We start from the raw sequence: 25198 nt of genomic DNA, 5'->3' as shown, positions 1-25198 counted from the left end.
TAAGTATTCCTTGTGTTTATATATTTTATTTTGCTTACATCTTATTTCAATGTATGTGTCTACCTCTTCAAATAGAATAAACTCTATGGCTTCTGTTTTATTAGAAAAAAAATCAAATTTTCTTCTTAAAAAGCTATTGTCGATCCTGGAGAAGGTGCCATGTACTGCTGAAAAAAATGTATAATCTGTGGCCTTAGGGTAAAAAATTCTATAAATGTCAACCAAGTCCAGTTGTTCTATTGTTTGTATGAGTTCTGTTGTTTCTTTGTTGAGTTTTTGTTTTGTTGATCTGTCTATAGTTGTTAGTGGGGTGTTAAGATCACCCACTATTATTGTGTGCATATCTATGTCTCCCCTTAAGTCCGTGAGTAATTGCTTCACGTAGCTAGGTGCGTTTGAATTTGGTGCATATATGTTCACAATGGTAATTACTTCCTGATGGATCAGTCCCTTCACCAATATATAATGTCCTTCCCTGTCCTTTTTGATGTGTGTCAGATTGAAGTCCACATCATCTGAAATTAAGACAGCTACCCCAGCCTTTTTTTCTCGTCCATTGGCATGAAATATCTGTTTCCAACCTTTCACTTTCAGCTTCTTTGAATCTCTTCTGGTTAGATGTGTCTCTTGTAGGCAACAGATAGTTGGGTGCTGTTTGATAATCCATTCTGTTAATCTATGCCTTTTGATTGGTGAGTTCAGGCCATTTGTGTTGAGAGTTAAAATTGAGAGGTTGTGATTTTGCCCTGCCATACTTGTTTTTGTGGGTGTTGATATCTGTGTTATTGCCCTTCCTTGTGTGGACTCCTAGGAATATATCCAGAACACTTGTTCTATGAGAAACCAACATGTACTCCTATGTTCATAGCAGCACAATCAGTAATTGCAAAAACATGGAAACAACCAAAATGCCCATCAACAGAGGATTGGATAAGAAAGCTATGGTTCATCTACTCCATGGAATACTACTCAGCTATTAAAAAAAACAAAATGCAGTTCTTTGTGGCCAAATGGGCCAAACTGGAAACCATAATGCTAAGGGAAATGAGCCAATCCCAAAAGGTTAAATACCACATGTTTGCCTTAATTTAAGATGATATGATGTTATGTATAACATGTTATGTTTTGAATGTTATATGTTGTGTATAAACTAAAATTGAAGTATAGGTGAGGTGGTCACAGAAGGTGGCTGGGAACCCGCATTTACTTTTAACATATTGGTTACTCATTACTATGTCAATTAATTCCATAATGATGTAAATTTTTGCTGATGGTATGTTGGAGCTTTCAATTGACTGGGATGATACTCTGCTGGCTATGTCATCAGACCAGAGAGGGTATACCTAAGAAACCGTTGAACTTGACGGGACAATAAGATGCTGGACTCTATGTTTGGTATACGCTTGCAATGGGGAAATCTCAACTGAACTTGAGCTGTGGTTATGCAATAAGGTGGAGGAATCCACCATGGTGGGAGGGTTTGGGGAGGGGTGGGGAGAACCCAAGTATCTATGTAACTGTGTCACATAATACAATGTAATTACTGAAGTTAAATAATAAATAATTAAAAAAAAAAAAAAAAGCTATTGTCACCAAACATTTCTGTTTACCCCAAGGGCATTTAGCAGAGGATTTCTGGCAAGGCTTAGAGCATGAATGGGTCAATTATGCCCCTAGAAGACTTATAATAACATGTTATTGTTTGAATGTACTAATGAAACAATGATGTTGCAGCCTGGACAGCTGTCTCCTACTCATCTAATAGTAGAGCTCTCAAAGCAGTGTGCAAACCTAATTGATCTGGGGTGTTTCTTCTATAGCTGTTAGCAAATCAAACCTTGCCTCATGGACTTAGACAACAAAATGCTATAAATAATTCTCCCACTAATTAGTAACAGTAATTTTAAAGTGTAAACCTCTTAAGACTAAGCAAAGCTAAAGGAATTCACATTTACTAAACACAAGTGGGATCCTGACACTGCTAAATACTTTGTGATGCTCCACTTGTTCTCTAGAACACCACTGCAGTAAAGGTGCTATCGTGTTCCTTCTGAAGACGAGGTTAGTGAATGGCAAAGGTGCTCTTTGAATTCGATTCTGTTTTAGCTAAAACTTCATTTAAAAAACAATGCTTTAGATAATTAATAAATCAGGTATCTAATGCTACTAATTAACTCAGGCAAAATCGGGACCAAAGAGTATTCTTTCTGGCATACACATGCATAAACATATGAAAATATACAAATAGTTATGATCATATTAAGGTATATCATATATACATTTATGACTACATAGTCAACAAAGCGAATAAAAGTGTATCACAGGACTGTCCAGAGACGGAAAATACTTGTAGCAGTCAACAATCCTTACTATGGCCATGAGGCTCTCAACAGTACAAGTTAGAGGGTGTGTCTGAATTTGGAAATTGCAATTTCAAGTTTTTTCTAGAGATAAGGATATTAACTCGCTCTCCTTTTTAATTTTATCAATAAATCAACAGTATTTATGAATATCTAATGGGTGGCACAAAGATTTGTTTCTCCATGGTTCTGGGATGCTAAAGAAAGTCTTCATGGAGAAGTTTCGAGACAAATTTTAGCCCAGTAGAAATCAATGTTCCCAAGAACAACAAGGACTGGCTGAACCATAAGCTTCATCACTGGTACTATTAAAATACAAACTGTACTCTTTTAATAGAACTGGTAGTGAAAACTTTCAAATGGACGCCTGACTGGATAAGGTTCCAGGATTCTGCACTCTCACGTTAGACTTCTATGTAGTTGACTAAGAAAACATTGCCAAAGTGCTAAGCAACCCTGCTTGTCCCTTTTACTCATACCTTATTCATCTATGGCAAGTTGCAAATGATTTGGGCTGACTTTTGTAAACATTTTAAAGTGAGAAAATAAGAATTTCACTTTGTCACACAATAACCCATAGGCAATATAAAACACAAAGTGAAAATTGAAAACTTTCCTTCTAAAATTAGGAAATAAACACTGGCACAATTATAACCAGAACAGTTTTACAAACAAAAAATATTTTAATTCATAAGGTATCCAAATTAGAATATGGGAAGTTAAATTTCTCGGTTAAGTATACTTTAAAGATTGCACCCCAAATAGTTTTCCTAGATGAATTTACAAGGCTGCAGAACGCAAAATCAACATAGAAAAGCAGTTGTGTTTCTTCTATGCACTGAAATCTATCTGAAAAAGAATCTAAGAAAGCAATCTGATTTACAATAGCAACAACAAAAATATAGGGATAAATTTAAGGGATGAGCTTCTGCAACATCTAATAGAAACCAGTAAAGAAAATAAAAAATGTATTTCTCAAAACCAGTTCAGTTCTTTTGCTCTGTCATGTTGACCTCCTTTCCTATTCTTGCTAACAATCTTTCTGGCATATTATATAATTTGAATAATCTGAAACAATGCTACCAAATGCATAAGCACGGTATCTATTGCTAATAAGCACTGTCTACACAATGATCATGTAAAAACCAACATCAGCCCACACAAGCATACATATACAACACAAAGACACATCCATACACACACCCCTGACACGATTAAGTCAGGATGACAAGCAATATTTCTATTTCTCTGTTTCCAGACTCTGTTGTAAGCATTTTCTATAAATCTCATTTAAAAGCTTGTATGATATAATTCTGATGCACATAAAATTAGTTTCTCTGTTTACACATCATGAGTGTGAGCCAGAGTGGCAAGTCACAGGTGGGAAGATGAGAACACTCAGATAGTACATCTGAGAGAACACTGGGATTTCACAGCCTCACAGCATCCTTTTCTTGGTTATTCTTTATCTTCAAACTAACTTCTTGCCATGGGCTAACATATAAAATTCTCTTCGGGTAATTTTTAGAGAATATGGTATGGTGAAACTTACACTGTAATCCACCAGATAGGAAAGATAACATGATACCTCTCTGTGACTTTCACTTCACCCATGGAAGCACATAAATTAGTTCTTTTCCACTTACTTAAACTGTGCTAAAAATACTTGCTCTTTGCCATAACATTTTATAGGCTTCCCAAAAGTTACAGGTCCTTATCAAGTGAATGAGTTAAAAATGTTTATCGAATAAACGAATGGATTGAAAATTATACTTCAGAATTTTTTTCTCAATTTCTGGCAGAAACTGCTGCTTCATTTTCAATAAAACAGCAACTTAAGTAAATGACATTGATGTTGAATGGAGCCTGTTTCAGAGAACACAAATTCAATACTGTTCAATTTCAAAAGTGCACACTGATGATTAAAGTAGAAAATACGAAAATCCTGTGGAAAAAATGAATTAGTTACACTTTACCAAATGGAACTGGCATGGCTGTTGGGATATTAACTAAAATGATGTATACAGATTATTAAAATTCTTAGAATAACCTAAGTGCCTAAGTACTTGCATTGGCTCCCTATCTTATAAAACAAGATAGGGTGGGGGGTGTGAGTGAAAAAGCCTTTCATTTCTTTTTCTGCAAAATCTCATTCATGCTCAAGTGATACCCCAGAGATTCTGCTTCACATTCTTAATGCTGGCTGAAAGTCCAGCAGACAGATGGCTTTAGTAGCTTGGAACTCTCAAATGCCAGGATTCTTGAGGCATAAAGTTCTGCTGCCTTGAACTTTATGTAAGAAATAACTATTTTCAGCTGCTGTGGAGGAGGCCAAGGATGACAATATTAGTCTGACACAGCTCCTTATCCAACAGACTCAGGTATCAGTAAGTCTATCAGTGCAAAATCTCCCAAGAAGTTTCAATGTGAAGGGTTTGCCTGGCCTCGGTTTCCATAGGATATTAATATATGCACTTAGAAGCAAACAACGATACTAATCACTAAAAGGTGGGTAGGTGGGTAGATAAACAGGTAAGAGGGGTAAAGGAAGGGCAGGGCTGGGTAGGGCAGGGTAGAACGGGGCATGGCAGGGTAGAGCAAGGCAGGGCAGGGCATGGCATGGCAGGGCAGGGCAGGGCAGGAGAGGGGAAGGAAAGAAATTGGAGCAGCCTTGTGAGCTGGTGGCACCTTAGCACCTTGGGGCTGAAGGAGAAATGTGCACAAAAACTATGAGACTTCTGTGACTCCACCTAAGGGAAATGATAGCTGAATCCCAGGGACATGCTGACCTGCACATATCTCTGTGTGTTCCTGGTATCAGTGTGGGTAGGGGTCATAGCCACCATGGCATGACCTAGGTCATGATCAGCTTGAAAGGGCCAAAGGGAAATTGCATTTACACTGATAGTAGAGAACACTACTGCTGTAAGAACAAAGGAGCTGGTCTATCATGCCTAACCAGGCTGTCGACGTAGACTCTCACCTCCCCCAAAGTACAGAGTTCACTCCCAGCGTGTACCACCAGATTCTCCACTAATGCATTAGATGCACCCTTAAAATCACAGTGACACAGCTCAAACATAAAATTTACCTGAGGAGAAAACCCATTAATCTGCATTGCAATGTCCAAGAGTAAAAGGAGCAAGCATGCACAAAAAAGACAACATGACACCCTCAAAGCAGCAGCAGATCATCCCAATCATAGAAGATGAAAACATCAAGGAATTTCCAGATAAAAAACCCAAAAATCATTATAAAGCTTTTTGAAAACAAGGAGGAGTACATTCAGGAATTAGGAAAATTCATACAAGAAATGAAGGACTCTTTAGGAAACCTGGTGGAAGTTCCTGGCTCTACCCATTGCTACCATTTGGGGAATGCATCGGCAGATGGAAGATCTGTCTGTCTCTCCTTTCTCCATAAATCTGATCTGCTTTTCCAGTAAAAATAAAAAGTAAAAAAGTAAAAGCCTTGGGACCCTGCACCCTCGTGGGAGACCTAAAAGAAGCTCCAGGCTCCTGGCTTCGGATTACCTCAGCTCCAGCCATTGCGGCAACTTGGGGAGTGAACCATCGAACAGAAGATCTTCCTCTTTGCCTCTCCTCCTCTCTGTATATCTGACTTTCCAATAAAAATAAATAAATCTTTAAAAAAATGTGCTACACACAGAGAAAGAAAATAGAAGTAGAGAACACCCCGTAAAGCCACCCAGAAAACCTAAAGCAAACAAGAAAAATCTATATGTTAAAATAACAAGACAAATTTGCTATGTCTAAATAATAACCTTGAATGCAAATGGTCTAACTTATTCAACCAAAGACTAGCAGACTGGATCATTAAAACAATGTTCATCTATTTGCTGCCTGCAAGAAACACGACGTACCAACAAAGATACATACAGACTGAAAGTGAAAGGACAGAAAAAGTTATTCCACACAGATGGAAAGGAAAAATTAGAGTGTAGGCACTCTAGTAGCAGAGAAAATAGACTTGAATACAAAAACTATTAAAAAGAGATGAAGAAGGGCACTACCTCATGATCAAGAGATCCATTCAACAAAAAGAAATGATTATGGTAAGTGAATGTGCAAGCAGCCCCAGGATATCTATGTAAGCACAACAGTTGTTAATGGATATAAAGAGAGACATAGACTCAAATACACTCTTAGTGGGTGATCAACACTTCATCATCATTAATGGACAGACTGACCAGACTGAAGCTCAACAAAAAAACAGAGCCAACGTATATCATGAATCAAATGGAGTTGATAGATATTTATGGAATACTTCATCCTACAGATGTTGAATGTATATTCTTTTCATCAGTGCATGGAACCAGGATAGACCACGTGATAGAACATACAAAAGGCTCAGAAAATTCAAAAGAATTGAAATCATACCATGTATCTTTTCATACCATGAGGCAATAAAGCTGAAAATCAGCAGGTCAGGAAATTCCAGAAAATATGAAAACACATATAAACTGAATAAAATGCTTCTGAATGAACAGAGGATCGTCGAAATCAAGTGGGAAATTTAAAAATTTCTGGAAACAAATGAAGATGTCAACATAGTATATAAATACTTATCAACATTTATCAAATACAGAAAAAAAATCCCTAAGATGCAAATTCTTTGCAATTAAAGCCTCTACAAAAAACTAGAAATGCCTCACATGAGTTGTCAATTCATCAGAAGAATCTAGAAAAAAATGGCAAACCCAACCCACAAAACAATGGGGTTATGATCAATTACTCAAAGAGCTGGTTCTTTGAAAAAATAAACAAAATTCATATGCCATTGGCCCAACCTAGCAAAAAATTTTAAGAGGGAGATTGAAAACAAATCAGAGATAAAACTGAAATATGACAAGAACCAATTGGTATTAAAAACAACTATATGCCAAAAAAAAAAAGAAATCTAGAAGAAATGGATAATATTCGAGACACAAATAACTTACCCAAACTGAATCCCAAGAACACTGAATGCCTAACCAGACCAATAATCATTATTGAGACTGAATCAGTAACAAACTGTCCCAAAAAAGTCCAGCACTGAATAGATTGATTGCTGGATTCTAACAAATCTATCATGAAGAACAAACTCTAAACCTTCACACATTAGTCAAAGAAATGGAAAGAGAGGAAATCCTCCTAAATTTATTTTTATGAGGCCAACATGACCTTAATCACTCAGCTAGAAAAAGATACAACAGAGAAAAACAGCTATAGACCAATAACCCTGATGAACACAGAAAATCCACAACAAAATACCAGCCAATCAAATCCAACAACACAGGAGATTTTTCATCCAGCCCAGGTAGAATTTATCCTTGATATTCAAGGATAACCCAACAGAAGCAAATCAATAAATGTAACACAAAATATCAACAAACTGAAGAATAAAGCCACGATTACCTGAATAAATGCAGAGAAATCACTAGGTAACATTCAACATTGCTTCATGTTAAAATTCTTAAGAAATTAAGCATAGGGTGATAATTCTACAATACTCACATGGCATTATATGAAAAATCAAATGCCAGCATCATATTGAACAAAGAAATGCTGGACTCATTTCCACTTAAATCTGGAACCAGACAAGGATGCCCACTCCCATTACTGGCACAGTGATCAAGACACCACCATATTTGAGTGCCATAGTTCAGACCCCAGCTCTGCTAACTGCAGCAACTTGCTTATGCCAGTGTTGGGAGGCAGCAGATAATGGTTTGAGAGGTTGAAGCTCCATTAGAGACTTGGATTAAGTTCTAGGAGTTCTCATCAGAAGTGCTGCATGCAATTTGAAGACATGTCACCCCACCTACCACCTTTCAAAAACTGTAAATATTTTTAAAATTTTAAAATTGTTTTATTGCAAAACTTCTAAAATTCATTCATACTGGGTATACACATTATCTAGGAACTTCTTGAAGACCCTGATGTGTGTGTGTGGATTTCAGTGTTTTGCAACAAAACTAATTCATCTTCAATTTCATTTTCCACCAACATTTTGAAGCTCCCTCCTATCCTATATGTCCCCAAGGAAGGATATGACTGATGTGATTACTCTAGTGGCCCTGGGGATCTAGCACTTAGCTGAATACCTCTATGTTTTTTGGATAGGGGTATCATATTGGCTTCCCTTTCCTCTAAAGAGATGTCATAGGCACATACAGGCCTGTGGTGGCCCTACAAGATTTTTGCTCTAGTGCTGAAGATCTGTGTGACTGCTGCCTACACATACTGAACAGTCCTGGTTCCTCTTATCTAGTCATTTTTGCCCAATCCCAACGCCTTATGCCCCCTAAGAATGTGCCTGGATCTCAGTCCTAGACCCTGCTCTTCTAGCTAGAGTGAGATCATTTGAATTCTCTTTGCTGGTATGGACTTTGTGTCATTCATCAGATTACAAAAACCAGATTGGTGAGCTAAGAGAAATCTGCCCATGGTGACTCCTGGCTACCCCACTGTGTCTTTCATATTCTTCAGAATTCAAACACAACCCTGATAAACAATGTTTCACTCCAAGGACAACTGCAAACCACATTTAAGGTTTCAAACGAATTTTCCTTGTCACTCCCACTCGAGGAGTTTCAGTATTTTATCGCCAACCCAAGAGAGACATGCTGAGATAATAATAATTTCATTATTCTGACAGCGTATCTCTTATTCACTGCACCTATGACACTGCTCCCACTGGCCGTGGCGTGGGCTGCTGCTCTCCACAGGAGGAATGAAAGAAAAAGAGGCCAAGGAGGCCCCCTTACGGCAAGAACGGAGGAGGGTGGATACAAGATTCTCTAACTTATAAAGATTCAGCTTTCCAGACTTCTGAACTATTTTTCTGTCATGGTATGAACGGGAATTTCAGCAAGGTCAGTTTTTCTTACCATTTAACAGTATAATTGTAGTGATTTGACCTTGCAGCATAGTTTGGAAAGCTTTCACTCTTTCATTATTTGATCTTTAGATCACAAACTAATTTTGGTTTTAGAATATTTATTATTAGTTCATAAAAAATGACAGAGATGAAGAGACCCAGCTATTTTCCATCTTCTGGTTTACCCCCCACCTGCCTAGCCTGCCAAGTAACTACAATAGCTGGAGTTGGGATAGGCTCAGGATAGGATCCTAGAACTACATTCTGGTCTCCCACGCGGGAGGCAAGGGCCAAAGTGCTTGGTCCATATTCCTCTGCTTTTCCAGGAGCATTAAGCGCAAGCTAGATCAGAATCACAGCAGGTGGGACTCCAACCGTCCCAAGCAGAAACCATCTGTGGGGCAGCAATATATATTATATTTTTGAAAAAGTATAACCTTACAATGGGATAAATGTAACTTTAATTTCTACATTGGAGGGGTAATTGTGGCACAGTGGTTAAGATGTTGCTTGGCATGGCCACATCCCATATCAATGCCTGGATTTAAGTTTTGACTCCACATCCAATCCAGCTTCCTGGTAAAGAACATGCTGGAAGGGAGTGGCGCTCCCATACCTGAGCTTCTGTTAGCTTCCTAGAAGACCCAGAAGGAATTCTGGGCACCTAACTTCAGCCTGCTGGAGCACTCACTTTGTAGGTTTTGAGCAGTAAATGAGTAGAAGGAAGAACAGACTTGTCTGCCTCTGCCTCCACTTCAAATAAATACATAAAAGTTTTATTTACCCTTTCTGTATTTCAGTTTCTTTATCTGAAAATTGAGATAATTCCATGTGTTAGTCATGGGGCATTAAGTGAGATCCTTCATACATTTTCGTAGATCAATATTTTCTAAAAGGTTTTGAATATAGTTATATGAATACAAATAAAATAAAGCACAGAGCCTCAAATGGGAAGATCTGAAAAATTCATAGAAGACAGAATTAAAATTTCTAAAAAGGTTTTTTTTATAATTGATATCTTCAACATTTTTGAAGCACCCTTGCACATATAAGAGTAAAAAAGGAAAATAACAGGTAAAAATAATAGCAGCAGTGATCATTAACATTTCCTGTTATATACTATATGCTAACCTGAGGGTTTTGCAGCATATAAATTCACAGAAACCCTTAATGTGTTTATGAGATAGATGCATATAATTTGTTTACATTTTAAGATATAAAACTAGATAAAACTGAACTTTAGAAACAGATCAAGGTAAAAAAAAAAATGAGAAAACTAGAGCCAGCATTGTGGTGTAATGTTGAAGAGCTGCCTACAATGCCAGCATCCCTGTTCAATGTTGCCAGCAATGTATGTGGGCACTGGTTCTACTCCAGAAGCCGGCCTACTCCATATCAGATCCAGGCCCTGCTAAGGTCCTGGAAAGTGCAGTGAAAGACTGCCCGCAAACTATCACACGGGGAGGCAGGGATAAAGCTGATGGTTCCTGGGTTTAACCCGGCCCAGCCCTAGTTATTGCAGCCATCTTGGGAATGAACCAGGAGATGGAAGATCTCATGTTCGCTCTTTCTCTCTCCTTTCTGACTTCCACAAAGATACATAAGTTAGAAGAAATCACAAAAAAGAAGGATGAAATGAGCATCCCAAGGTATATAACTAAAGCAGCACTGAGATGCCAGAGCCTTGGCTGAATGAAATGAAAGGAACTGAAAAGAAACCCTTTCTCCCACTTTTCTCTTGTCTCAAACTAAAGGCTAAGCTATTTGTAAACATAAAAGGAGGCAAGACACAGACTTGTCTGCTTTAATGTCCAAATGTATTGTTTCTGTTACTGTTATCGATATTCCATTGATTGAAAAGATTAGATCTATGAGATCTTTATTCACTGTCTATAATCTGAGAAAATTTCACATAGTTTATTATTTATTGACACTTTACCGAAGATTGGCCTTTCTAATCACAAAATAATAAAAATCATAGTTCATACTTTTTTCACTTCCCCACAGTCTTACTTCCTATCCATGCACTTCTTAGCATAGCAACCAAACATTATAAAGGCTTTACTCTTAGTGCTTGTAATGTGCACTGTCAAATCCCTAGCTTCTTCTTGAGGCTTGGTTATGTTAGCAGAACCTTCTTATTATTATCTAGTTTGGCCAACTGAATGCTACACTAATGATAGGACAACAGGTAGTAATATGATGATCAAAAGAGTAATCGCAAATTTACATCTTTAGGTCTCTGTCATAGCCAACTTTGAACGTGTGTTGTGAGTTTTAAACTATATACAGGCTCAATAATATGGAGACAAATAAATAGGGATATCATATGGGTTATTTTCATAGGTTTTTCTTTACTGAGAGGTATTCCAGCTTATTTCAGGGAAAGAAAGACTTGATGTGTATAAAATACGATTCTATTTTTCAATCTTGGAGTTGTTTTGATAATCTCAAAAATACCACATTCTTTTTTTTTCAAAACCTAAACTTACATTCAAATCATCTCCCATGTATTTTCAGAGGAGAATCATCTATTTCTCACTGTGATTTAGGCATTTGAACTTAAGACTTAAAAAGAAAATCAGCTAAGGTGATTTTAGCTGGAGACCACTAGCGCTGTAAATAAGTGGTTTAGAGGAAGAAGACTGTAATTATATGGATTGGCATAAAAGTGCCACAGCTCTGCAGGAAGGAATACACTGGAAAATTCAGAGGGTTACATCTCTCTTTCCAGGATGACAGGCTGTAACAGTAATAGCCTGTGGCATCTCCTGAGCTCAGAATCAGATCCTCAGCTACCTCTCTACCATAAATCATGGTAACAATAAGTGACAAGGAAGTTAAAGAGACTTTATAACAACTCTCATTTTGTATAACAGGGCAAATTTCTCATACACACGTCACACTAAATATTTACCACTCAGAGGAGACGCCACTGAAACACCTGACACTACCTATTATTCTACAAAACAGAACTAGAAAATTCCTTTCTCCAAGGTAACATTTCTGAATGAATACACTTTCTGGACCATAATAGGAAACACATAAAGTAAAATATACAGGTATTTTCAAATATGCCTATGTGCATATCGTATTGGAAACAGAAGTCTACATGGGTTAATAAACAAGAAACAATTATGATTCATTATTTTTTCTTCTCACTGTTGTTCACATAAAAAGCCACGTACCCAACATTGTGCAATGTATGCGAAATTCTGTGTATGTCTGTAGTTATTGACATGGGACTGATTACTCACAACAATGCCTCTGTTTTAATCAGAATTAATAGAATTTGAAAATCAGACCAGCAAGTAATAGTTTTGCTGATCATTTTCAAATTTTCTATCATATAGTTATAAAAACAGAGGTCCTTCAATAAGATGGTTCATTTTTACAATTACAATAGTTACATGTATTATCTAAGAATTAAAGGATCTCACCTGAGAATTAAGTACAAAAGCTATTATCGATGATTTAACACATGAAACATAACTTACTACTGCTTTTTAACTGACAATATTAAATTCTCGGTTTCTGTTGGAACCTCCTTCATTAAGAGACAATAATTTTATGGAGAAGGACTACTTAGAATTCAATACTTGAATTTTTAATGATAATGAATTTAGAGGGTGGACATTTGGAATAATGATTTAGACACTACCTGAAATGCCTGTATCCCACAGCACAGTGCTGGGGTTCAAATCCTAGATCCACTCCAAATTCCAACTTTCTGCTGATACACACCCTGCAATGTAGCAGATTCCGCTATCTGCACAACCTGAAATGCAGCAGGCTCAGGCTGAGTGCCTGCCACTGACGTGGGACATCTGGATCAACTTCCTCCTGAGTGTAGCCCACTCACCACAGCTGCTAAGGGCATTTGCAGGGATGAGAATGGAAGTAAATGGATTCATCTCTCTGCACTCATTGGCTCTCTTTCTCTTTCTCTCCTTTTCAAATAAGTAACAAATATTTTTAAGCCATGGATTCTGGGGGGGAGGGATTAGCTATAAAGGTTTTCCTGCTATTTTATTTCATGATTCAAGTTGTTTATGGTATACTGTATATTGACTCAAAATAAAAACGTATTCATAAGGTAAAAATATCTCTAGTGTATATAAATAATTCTAATTTAGATAAGATTACTTACTATTAAGCCATGAAATGTATTCTTGCAATCTATGTAAAACGACAATTTACCATCAGACAATACTTATATGTAAGTAACTAAGCTTCATTACCTTGTAGATATCCAAAAATCCACACTGGTGGTCAAACCTGGTGTACAGTTCGTTCAGCATGCTGATCACTTGCATGGGGGTACACTGAGCACAGATGGCTGTGAAGCCCACGATGTCTGAGAAGAGCATGGTGACATCATCAAACTTTCGGGCCTGCACCTGCTGCCCTTGCCATAACTGCTGAGCTACGTCTCCAGGAAAAATAGAATAAAGAAGATCCACGGTTTTCTTTTTCTCTTCTTCGAGGGCCTGGTGAGTTCTTTCTAAAGTTGCCTTTAATTTGTCCATCCTTTTCTTCAAGCCATCTTGGGCCTTCGCCTGCTCACCAACCAAAATGACATCCCGGGTGGCATCATGAATAGGAATGTCCGAGAGGTGCAGTCCTCGACCCATGAGCTCATCCAACTTGTCCACACACGGAGAGCCCAGAAACAAGATGGAACCTGACTCTGGGACGTGGATCATTTGTCCTTTGACCTCCATCACCTGCAAAATGAACACGAAACTTTGTTCATGACTCTTCAAATAGTAGATTCACAAAAATTAATGCATTGCATGGTAATGGGAAGAAATGGTTTATTAGTTATGCTGGCATATTACATTGATAGAAGCCTATTTAAATCTGAGGTACAGTCAAGGGCACACTTCATGGTTCAGAAAGAAAGCAGCTGCATCTCCCTCAGCCACATTCTCAATGAAATAGCAAAGTGGGAAATAAGATCAACAAAACCATTTTTTTCTTCAAGATAAAAGTATTCAAGGAACACATTTCTTATTTAGCATGAAATTATTCTCAGGTATACCCTGAAGCTAATTTATAAGGCAAATAAAAAGCTTTTAGCTTGCTGCTGATGATAAAATTTGGAGAAATCTGTCAAAATAAGCATATTTAGTTGTCATTAGAAAAAAAAAAACTCCTTTTAGAAAATAAACCAAAGAGATTAAAATGAATTGAAACAACCATTGTGCTTTATACAAGTCATTTTTCAACCAGTTATCACTTTTGGAAAATTCAATGTTTATTGCAATCAGTAGATTAGTGAATAATTAGTCAATTATTTTCAATTTTTACATTATGTTAGTCTTTAAAAAGGAAAATTTTAAGCCAGATATCATTAGGTGAGAGGTTCTGAAAAGTAACTGCCTCAACTGGCCTGCAGTACAATCCGAGGGTAAACAAAACCAATTAGGATAGTACTGAAGAACTCAGTAAATGAGATAAATAATTTAATTAGTAATTTTAATCTACAAAATGGATATAATTGCAGAGCATATTTAGTAAAATAAGCCTGCACCAAAAATTGTTTTCTCTGATGTGTTAGTTAATACAGAATGCAAAGAAGTATACAAATAAAACTGATGTCTTATGAAGTGGCTAATCCTTAGAGCCCACATCCTTATTCCTGTGCAACAGTGATCTTTTAATTTGCTACTTCTTTAACACTACGATTAGCAGAGCATTAAGCCTGTATCTATACAGTAAATTGAAAATGTATTATTTTCTGGCTAGCGTGGTGGCATAGGCAACTAATCCTCCACCTGTAAGATCAGCATCCCACGTGGGAACAGGTTTAGGTACCAGCTGCTCTCTCTCTGATCCAGCTTCATGCTTATGACCTGGGAAGGAGTGAATGATGGCACAAATGCTTGAGACCTTGCACCCCTCTGGAAGACAACTGGAAGAGACTCCTGGCTGTCAGCTTCAGACTGGGTCAGCTCTGGCCTTTGCTGCCACTTGGGGAGTGAACCAGGGAATGGAATATCACTAGCTGTCTCCCCTTCTCTCTGTAAATCTGCTTTTCAAATGGAAACAAATCTTAAAGTATGTTATTGAAAAAATTAAAAGAAAAAAATTTGAAAGAAAATGGTAGCTGAGGGAGAAGCATTCAGGGAGGGAAATAGTTTCTTTTCCCAGGACTGTATCTACAAACTACATGAAATATGTTCTCTTTAGATCATAAAAATACTTTACAGCAACATAAGATACATATTAATTATAAGTTATTATAATTTAAATGTAATTAATTACATTTAAAATTACCATATGATATGTGTTTCTTAAAATTCAGTGTAAGGAAAAAAAAAATCCTGATAGGTGTTTTAGAGTGAACCATATTTTAAATTTGTAATAATGGCCTCTGATATTAATGGATTTATTTGTGCTTTTATGCACTCTTTCCTCACGATATCATAATTTGTTTTCAGTTGTTTTCTTTCTTCCTTTCTTTTTCTGTCTCCTTTTTACACTTGAACTTAGTTTTTCCACTTCTCAATGTTTTCATCTCTCATTCTGCCCGTCTCTATACTTGCTTTGTTTCACTATAATTCAAATTCAAAAAGTTATCATTATTTGCCCTTAATTTAACAAAAGGCAGATGTACTAAAGATATACTAAAGAAATTATACATTTTCATGTACAGCAAACAGATTATGGAAAACTGATGAAATTTCAAAACAGAATCCTAAGATTTTGCTGCATCTCAAATTATATTTGTTTCAAAGAAATAGTACAAAAGGCATATGAAACTAAATTGTCATAAAACATATCAGATTTTAGAAATTTGCAAGCATAGGTCCCGGTGCAATGGTCTAGTTGCTAAAGTGCTTCCCTTGCATGCGCCAAGATTCCACATGGGTACCAGCTTGTGTCCCGGCTGCTCTAATTCCCTTCCAGCCCTGCTTCTGGCCTGAGGAAGCAGTGGAGTGCAGCTCAAGACCTTGGGACCCTGCATCCTCATGGGGAACCTGGAAGAAGCTCCTGGCACTTTGGATTTTCTCAGCTCTGGCCATTGTGGCCACTTGGGGAGTGAACCAGGGGATGGAAGATCTTTTCTTTTTGTTTTTCCTCTCTGTAAAGCTTTTTAATAAAAATAAACACATAAAAATAAATAAAAATAAATAAGTATTTTTAAAAAATTTGCAAGCCTCATAAACCCTGAGTTATGTTAAAAATTTAAATGTCATTATATCTGTAATCTTGGTTGTCAGGTTCTGGGTTGTTATTAGCATATTTATGAGTATATATTTCCATGACACTATTAACTACTACAATCAGTAAGTAATTAGAAGTGGAGTTTATCTAGTCATCTAACTCTACTATACATTGTGATATTTTTCTGTATCCTGAACACGGGCTAACTCCTGGTTTTATGGAGCTTTCAGAAACAGTAAGGCAAGCTTATTAGCTATAAAAAATGAGAAGAGATTCCTCTTCGCATTATCTCAGCCCCCACATCTCCACAGGCAGTCCTCCTGACGCACTGACTTCCTATTTTGGGCCTGTATAATTGTGAAAGAATAAGTTTATGTTCTTTTAAGGTACCAGTGTGTAAGCATTTGTTCATCAGCAAGGAAAACTAATAAAGAATGGGGAAACAAAATTTGGGAATGGGATCTAACTGACATACATATGACATTCTATCCAACGACCGCTGGATACAGCTTTTGAACAAGAGTTCATGGAACACATATCAATATAGAACATATTGGGGGCCACAGACATTTTTAAAAATTATAAAAACGCAGAGTATGTGTTCATTGATTACAGGAATATAACTAGAAATCAGCAACTGCAAGTGTCTCAACAATGAAAATCAAGACATGCTCATCTACATAACCCACTATAAGGAAAAACAGTCATAAAATACACAAAGTGCTGTACAATATGCTGAAATAAGTAACATACAAACATCACAGTGCTAAAAGGGAAAATTACAAGCCCTACATGCTTACATTCAAAAACAAGATGAGAGATTAATAAGTTTCCACCTCATGGGCCTAGCAAGACATGATGGTGAATCAGGAAGTAAGAAATAACAAGTTCAAGACACAGGAAGCAGTGATATTAAAAACAAGAAAACAGCCACCTTGCAGAGCCAGAGCTGCCAGCAGCTTCGCTCTCTTCAATGAGCTCTGAGATCTGGGGACTCACACTGGGAGGTGTCAGAGTGGGCCTGAGATTGCACATGTGTTTTAGTCCCAAAAAAGGTGAGAGGAGAGGAGAGGAAAGGCCCCATCCAAAGAAAAGCATGCCCGTTGGCTGTGCCTGGGGTGTCATGCATGTACTTGTGTCCCAGGCGAGTGGAAAGGTAAGGTCCCAGACCTGCACACATGCCAGAGGACTGAGTCTGGGGGTCTGTCAATATCTTGGTTCCCTGGCGGGCAGAGCTACAGCACAGAACAAACTCCCCACTTGAAGTCTGAGCTTGGGAAGACCAGGCTAAGGAATCCATGTGCTCTCCCAGGTACTGGGACTGTAGGCAGCCAGGGGAAGGCAGTAAGAGGATGTGTAGCAGGGAGGACTGATGAGGGAGTATGTTGCAGCTGAGGAATGACTTCTGAGGGACTTTCTCCAACCAGGCCACTGTACTTGCAGGTAAGCGAGGAAGCGGAGACTGAGTGCTTTGGAGGAGGGAAGTGGAGGATCTTTAAGAATCAGACCAATGCACCAACGCACCCACATGGGAGACCCGAGCAGGGATAGTTAGCAACCACCACCAGTGATCACAACCCATTGGACTACAATAAAGCTAGGTATGGGGGTCTTCATGGCAGGGCTAGATCACAGTATCCACCAGTGAAAGTCAGAACAGAGGAAGGTGATGTTAACCTGGGCCATGAAACTAACCAACCAGCATGAGAGAATCAAGTCTGGGGGCATTCTATGGGGAGTATTTGGCTCATCCCTGTGGAACTGTAATACCCACTAGTTTGTTCAAAAATTGACAGGTTGAGCTAGGCATGACCATGGATCCCCAATATTCATGGTTACTAGGGTGAAGATCAGGTCAGGCTGGTCTAGGCTGCAACACCCATAGGCATACCCAAGAACAGGAATTGGGGCAGGCTGGGTCACAACATCCAGCAGCATACAGAGGCCAAGACAGAGGGGGCAGACTATGTTAGGTAAGGACAACAGGAGTGGACTAAATCAGAATGGGCCAATGACACAACTGGTGTGTGCAAAATCTGCTACTGGGAGGTGACCTGATAGAGGAGCTTGGGGAACTTGTCTGTCAGGATGCAGTTGCTGTGGGTTAAGGCAAGAACCCAGACCAGGCCAGGTTATGGTACCCACTGGCATACGTGGGGTCAAGCCTGGGGGCGGGCTAAGCTGGGGCAGTTCATAACACCCACTGGCAGATGTGAGAACCAGGACAGGTACAGGACAGGCTGGGTTGGGCAACAACACCAGCCAGTTCACATCAGGGCCAGGTCAAGGGGGCTGGCTGGGCTTGCAAATGTTGAGGCAATGCAGGTCATACCAGACTAGGCCACAGTACCTACCAGCACACAAAAAAACTGGAAGAACTATTGCAGTCAAGCCCAGCAGGGAGGCAGCAGGGCTTTCCTGCTGCACCACTGCTCCTGTTGGTGAGTGTGAGACCTGGAACAGGTGCAGATCAGGCTTAGTAGGGCTATTACACCCACTGGTCTGCATGTGAGCTAGTTACGGGCACAGCCAGACTGGGCTAATCAGTTCACTGGTACATATATGAACCAGAGCAAGTACAAGTTGATCAGGCTTTGCTGCAGCCTTGGCAGCCAAGTCCTCTCAAGGTAGAATTGCAGAACCACTTGGAACGTACAAGATCCAGGGCTGGAAGTAGGCCTAGTAGGGAAACAGTGGGCACCTCTTTGATGTGCAGCAGCTCGAACAGGAAACCATGAAAACCAGGGCTGGCGGGGGGGGGGGGGGGGGAGGCTTAGTGGGGGAGGGGGTTGTGGTTTGCTCTGACTGGGCTGTAGTTCCCGCTAATGTGCATGAGGGCCAAGTGTGTGGTGGGCTGCATCATCCATTGTTTTGTGTGGGAGATGGGGCTGGGGACAGAAGTGACTGAGTGACTGCAAATGCCAGACGTGGGTGATGGACTGAGCAGATCCTGTACTGGCTGGCACACACAGCAGTCAGGTCTAGGTACACCTCTGGCAAGGTTTTTAGTATCTTTTTAAAAATTTAGTATTTTTTTAAAATATTAATTTGAAAGGTAGATTTTACAGAGATAGGACAGAGAATTCTTCTATCCACTGGTTCGCTCCCCAAATGGCTGCAACAGCCAGAGCTGAGTTGATCCAAAGAAGGAGCTACTTTCGGTCTCCCAAATGGGTTTGGAGACCCAGATTTGGGCCATTTTCCATTGCCTTCCCAGGTCAGAAGCAGGGAGTTGGATCAGAAGTGGAATAATCGGGACACGAACCAAAGCCTATGAGGGATACTGGCACTGCATGTGGAGGATTAGCCTGCTACATTACTGTGCTGGCCCCCAAACTGTGTTTTTAGCAATAATTTTTGCACGTGATATATTTGTTAGTGAATAATGGAGATGCGAACAAAAACTTAACTGGAGTGTCTGCTCTCATCATTTCTACTCAAGTAGTAATAAACATTGGAGCTGAAACAAACAAGATGAAGAAATAAAAGGCATCCTAATTGCAAAGCAAGAAGACAAATCGTTGAAGATGAATTAATTGTGCACAATTTTCCCTGGGTATGCATAAGGGATCAGTTGTAGGATTATTCCCATATCAAAATAGGTAGATGCTCAAATTCTTTAAAGAAAAAGGACATAACTGCATATATGCCCATACTCCCTATACCTTAAATACCTTCTAATTATTGTAAATAGTACAGTGTAGATTCCATACATAGTGTTTCTATAATGTTTGAGAATAATGACAAAAAAATCCATTGATAATTCATAGAGATGCATTTTCCTTTTATAAAAGATGTGTTTATTATTTCAAAGGCAGAGTTGGAGAAGGGGGGAAGGAAGGAGAGAGGAGGAGGAGATTTTATATGCAGATGCAATCACAAATTAGCTGCCAGAGTTGGGTAAGGCAAAACCAGGAAACTGGAATTCTTTCCAGGCCTCCCATGAGGCTGCACGGTCCCAAATATCTAGGTGATCCTCTTCTGCTTTCCTGTAGCCAGGGCCATTGGGGTGGGTATGAGGCAAACGGAGAGCTGGATTGAAAACTGAGCAACCAGGAGCCAAACTGATTCATATATGGAATGCTGGCCCCTCAGATAGTGGCTTAACCTGCTACAGCAAACACTGAGAGATTCTATTTTTTTCTTATCTATAACTAGTTCTTAAGTAAAGGTAGAATACAATGGTACTTCAAAAAATCATACGAAAATAAACTTACTTTGGTACTAAAAACTTTAAAACTTTATGCCTCATCTTTTTCATAACACACATTTTCCATTTGTCTTTTGTTTCAAGGAATTATTATTATTATCATCATTATTTTACAATGTGGTTCCATGGGCTCCGGGTTTTCCCCTCCCTCTCCCTCAAGTCCCTTCCCCTCACAGATTTCCCCAATATTATTGCAGTGCTATATTTAAAAAAAAACTTCTTGAATTATGTTTATTGAATGGGATCATTGCAGAAGCTGAAAATATCAAGGGTTGGCTATACAAACCTTAAACATGTCAAAAACCATGAGAACAATTCAGTAAATTTCACTGATATAAAAAGTAATATTCAAAAATCAGAAGCATTTCCACTCAATAACAGTAAACTGAAAAAAAAAACTTTCCCATGTACAAAACCATGAAAAATAGAAGGAACTTTGACAGAAGAGGTTAATGTCTTCTTCTGCACTGGAGATTATAAAAAAAAGAAAAAGGAAATTGCAGATAATACAAATAAAAGAAAACACATGCTCAAAACTAGAAGAATATTCTTTAAATGGCTGTAATATGCAAGTGATCTGTAAATCCAAAGACACTGCTGACATAAATAAGAAGAATCCTAAAATTACAATTAGATCTCAAAAGAGCAGAAACAATGAAAGCAATCTTGAATAAAAAGATCAAAGCAGAGAGCATAACATATCGTTCATACTATGCTACATATACTACATCACAGTACGCTACAAAACTATGATAAAAAGCCGAATAGACTGGCCTAAAACCAGAGAAGTACAAAAGTCAATGGAACAAAACAGACCTCTGCAAACAAATACACTATGATCAATTCATCTTGGCAAAAGTGCCAAGAACACAGATTAGGAAAAGAATAGTCTCATTAACAAATTGTGTGAGGAAATTTGCATATAAACAAGAATATTAGAGTCTTTTTCACACCAAATGAAAAAAAAATTCAAATTGATCAAAGACTCAAATATTATCTCCGAAACCCTAACATGGTTGAAAAAAGCATGGGAAGTAGGTTCTTTGACTGATCTTGGCAACGATTTTTTTTAGGAGGTAGGTAGCTGCAAAATTAGAAGAAACGAGAAAAAGTGAATAAGCAAGAAAAGTGAAAGTGGAATTGCATTAAAAAAACCAATACACAGCAAAAATAACATCATCAGAGTGAAGAAATGATATAAGATGGGAAAGGATATTTACAAATCAAATGTCTAATAAAGGATTAAAAGTCAAAATATGTAAGTAACTCAAAGAATTACATAGAAAGAGAACATTAAATGGGCACAAGGTCTGAATCAGTGTTTCTCAAGAAGAAAAAAGAACACAGAAAGGCGCAAGGAGGATGTGGAAGATGCTCCAGATCAGCAGCCATCAGTTGCTTGCTGAAATCACGGAGATGCTACTTATTACAAAGAAAGAGGAAAGGCAACAAAGGTGGCGAGGATGTGGAAAAAGGAGGAACCTTGCGTACTCACAGTGGGCACGTGAATCATCATAACCACTACAGAAAACAAGAGTGACATCCCTTAAAATACTAAATATAGCACTACAGTCTGATCCAGCAATTCCGCTCCTGGGTAGATACCCAAACGAAATTAAACCAATATATCAGAAATATCTGTTCCACCATGTTCATTGTAGCACTGTTCAAGAGAGTCAAATTATGGAAGCAAACTAAGTGTACAGTATCTAAAAGAAATGAAATCAGTATATCAAAAGTATATCTGTTCCACTAGGTTCATTGCAATGTTATTCACAGTAGTCAAAATATGAATGTACAGCAATAGATGAAGGATACTTGTGGTAAATATGTATAATGAAATGTGTAGGTATACATACACTATTAAGCCTTTCAAAAGGAGAAATCTTGTCATTTTAAGCAACATACATGAACCTGATGAGTGAAGTAAGAAACATAAAAAAGCACATACTTTTTAAAAGATTTATTTATTTTTATTGCAAAGTCAGATTTACAGAGAGGAGGAGAGACAGAGAGGAAGATCTTCCATCTGTTGATTCACTCCCCAAGTGGCCGCAACAGCTGGAGCTAAGCCAATCCAAAGCCGGGAGCCGGGAACCACCTCCAGGTCTCCCATGCGGGTGCAGGGTCCCAAGGCTTTGGGTTGTCTTTGACTGCTTTCCCAGGCAAGAAGCAGGGAGCTGGATGGGAAGGGGAGCTGCCAGGATTAGAACCGGCGCCCATATGGGATTCAGGTGTGTTCAAGGAGAGGACTTTAGCTGCTAGGCCACCACGCTGGGCCCAAAAAGTACATACTTAAATAATTCATGGTTCCACATTTATCTGAAGTGCAAAAATCCAAATAAATCTGAACAAAAAGCAAACTCAGACACAGGTAGGAAAAAGGAGGCTACCATATGTTGAGGTGGAAGAGCTGAGAAGATATTGATCAAAGGAGACAAAAGCTCAGTCAAAAAACTAAGTAAATACCTTATGTTTTTTCTTCCTTGATTACTAAATTTCATTATTTAAGTTGTATATTTGTAATTTGAATCACTTGATACACTTAACGAAAGCAATATGATCTTTTCAAATAAATACAATTTGGCCATGAAGGCTACTGACTGTTTAAATTTGCATCATTATTTCTGCACATATACTAACACATTTATTTACTATCTATAACCCACCGGTACAAAGCTAAACACTTTAATTATGCCAGAATTAATTCTGAGCATTTTTGTCTTTTAAAAGGAACATTATAGAAAATTAACTGGACCTATTTTTCTTTGCTTCCTTTATTTTCCAAGTGTCTACGTTCTGCAAATATTAGAAATTTAATTTAAAAGTAGACTTAAATTCTACTTTGATAGATACCAGTGTTTTTTCAAATCACAGCAGGACTCATAAAATATTTGAAGGAAATATATGTGTTTTACAACTAAGAGTAGTACATCAATACATGTTTATCATTCTTTTGTGCAAACTTTGAAATGTTGAATGTGCTTCAACTTTAGGCTCTTCATTCACTTTTTGCAATGTATTTTACAGTATGTGGCGAAACTACATTGACAGGGAGTTTTTAATATTTTAGGTGCATAGACTGTCTTTCTCCCTGAAAGCTGACAGGTCATTTTATAATAGCACTTTCACACAATGAGTAAGACACCAACACAAAAAAAGAAAAGTGAATCTTAACTGCTTTAACCTCCACAGTTTACCCCTGCAATGCCTCTGTTACCACACCCTAATCCACGCATCTTACGGGGATCTGGACGCTATGTCTACATACCTGGTTTATACAACCACACTTCAACAAGCTGTAATATGCAGATGGCAACACAACTAAGTATGCTGTAAAGACCCTAGTTTGCCTCCAATGAAATATTACAAAAATGATTCTGTACAAAGCACTAATACATTGGTATATAAGGATGAATGAGCCACGTAACAGTAATAGAGTCATTTAGATGTATAAAACCATATTCGCCTTTCTGACTCAGCCACTTTAAACACAAAAATAATTTGATGAAGTCTAAACTACTATTTTTGAATTGATGATCATGTGTGCCAGTATGAACCAAGATTAACAATAATTTTTTGTTTCCCTCATTGCATTCCTGTGAGTCAGACTGAGTGGAAATAGAGACTATTCAGTGTATGGCTTAATAATAAAAATATGTTGGCATTTTGCCTAAATTGCATCAGATAGTTAAAAGAAACAAGAGAATTTGTGCTTATGTTCAGATTGTCAAAAAACATTAATACATTCTATGAATCCTAGATGTCAGATAAGTAAATATCAAAAAAAAAAAAGAAGGGATTATCTAATGGACTAACAGCACAATTCCGTATTCTAGGACATATACATAGCTGAATAATATAGTGAATTGCTGCTTGATGGGAATTTCTGTAACAATGAAAATATAGTTAATACAAAAAAATTATATGTGGCAAATGGTTTACACACCGTAGTTCTGAAGTAAAATTCAAGGCTTCTATATTCAATTCAACATTTAGGTTAGGGATTCTATTACCTTTGTGGGTAAGAAATGAGTTGGTATTTTAATTACACAGTTGGGTTTTGCTTTCAACGTGTAAAATACTAAATTTGAGAATCTGTGACATGTTCATACTACCCAAAGCAATCAGCATATCTAACAGGATCCCACTCAAAATACAGAGACATGAAAAAAGATCCCTACTTTATAACCTATACGAAAATGAATTCACAATAGTCAAGTATCTAAGCCTAAAACCTGAAAACATCAAATTACTAAAGGAATACCAGGAAAAACACCATGAGACATAGTGACCTAGGGTGACGTCTTCTTGGATATAATCCCAGAAGCACAGGCATTAAAATTGGGTGATATCAAGCTAAGAAGCTTATGCACATTGAATGAAATACTCAAACTAAAAGAGGCAACCAACAGAATGAAAGGAAACATCTACAAACTATACTATACATCTGGTAAAGGATTACATCCATAATATGTAAGAGGCTCAAGAAACTCAACAAACGCCAAACAAATAATGCAGTTAGGAACTGGCCTAAGATTATGAACAGACATTGCTCAAAGGATGAAATACA

General features: G+C 38.0%; 1 protein-coding gene across 1 annotated transcript in view; it reads right to left on the bottom strand.

Moving 5' to 3' along the window:
• The window catches only part of GUCY1A2 (guanylate cyclase 1 soluble subunit alpha 2), a 282653-nt gene that overhangs the window by 83592 nt on the left and 173863 nt on the right, over positions 1-25198 (bottom strand). The window contains exon 5 of the mRNA XM_004585031.2: positions 13484-13969. Coding sequence (XP_004585088.2) covers positions 13484-13969 — 486 coding nt within the window. The remainder of the gene's footprint in view (positions 1-13483; positions 13970-25198) is intronic.

This window comes from Ochotona princeps, chromosome 4 (genome assembly GCF_030435755.1).
Source record: "Ochotona princeps isolate mOchPri1 chromosome 4, mOchPri1.hap1, whole genome shotgun sequence".
Classification (NCBI taxonomy): Eukaryota; Metazoa; Chordata; class Mammalia; order Lagomorpha; family Ochotonidae; genus Ochotona; species Ochotona princeps.
The sequence above is the reverse complement of the archived record's forward strand: the minus strand, read 5'-3'. Positions and strand labels throughout refer to the sequence as shown.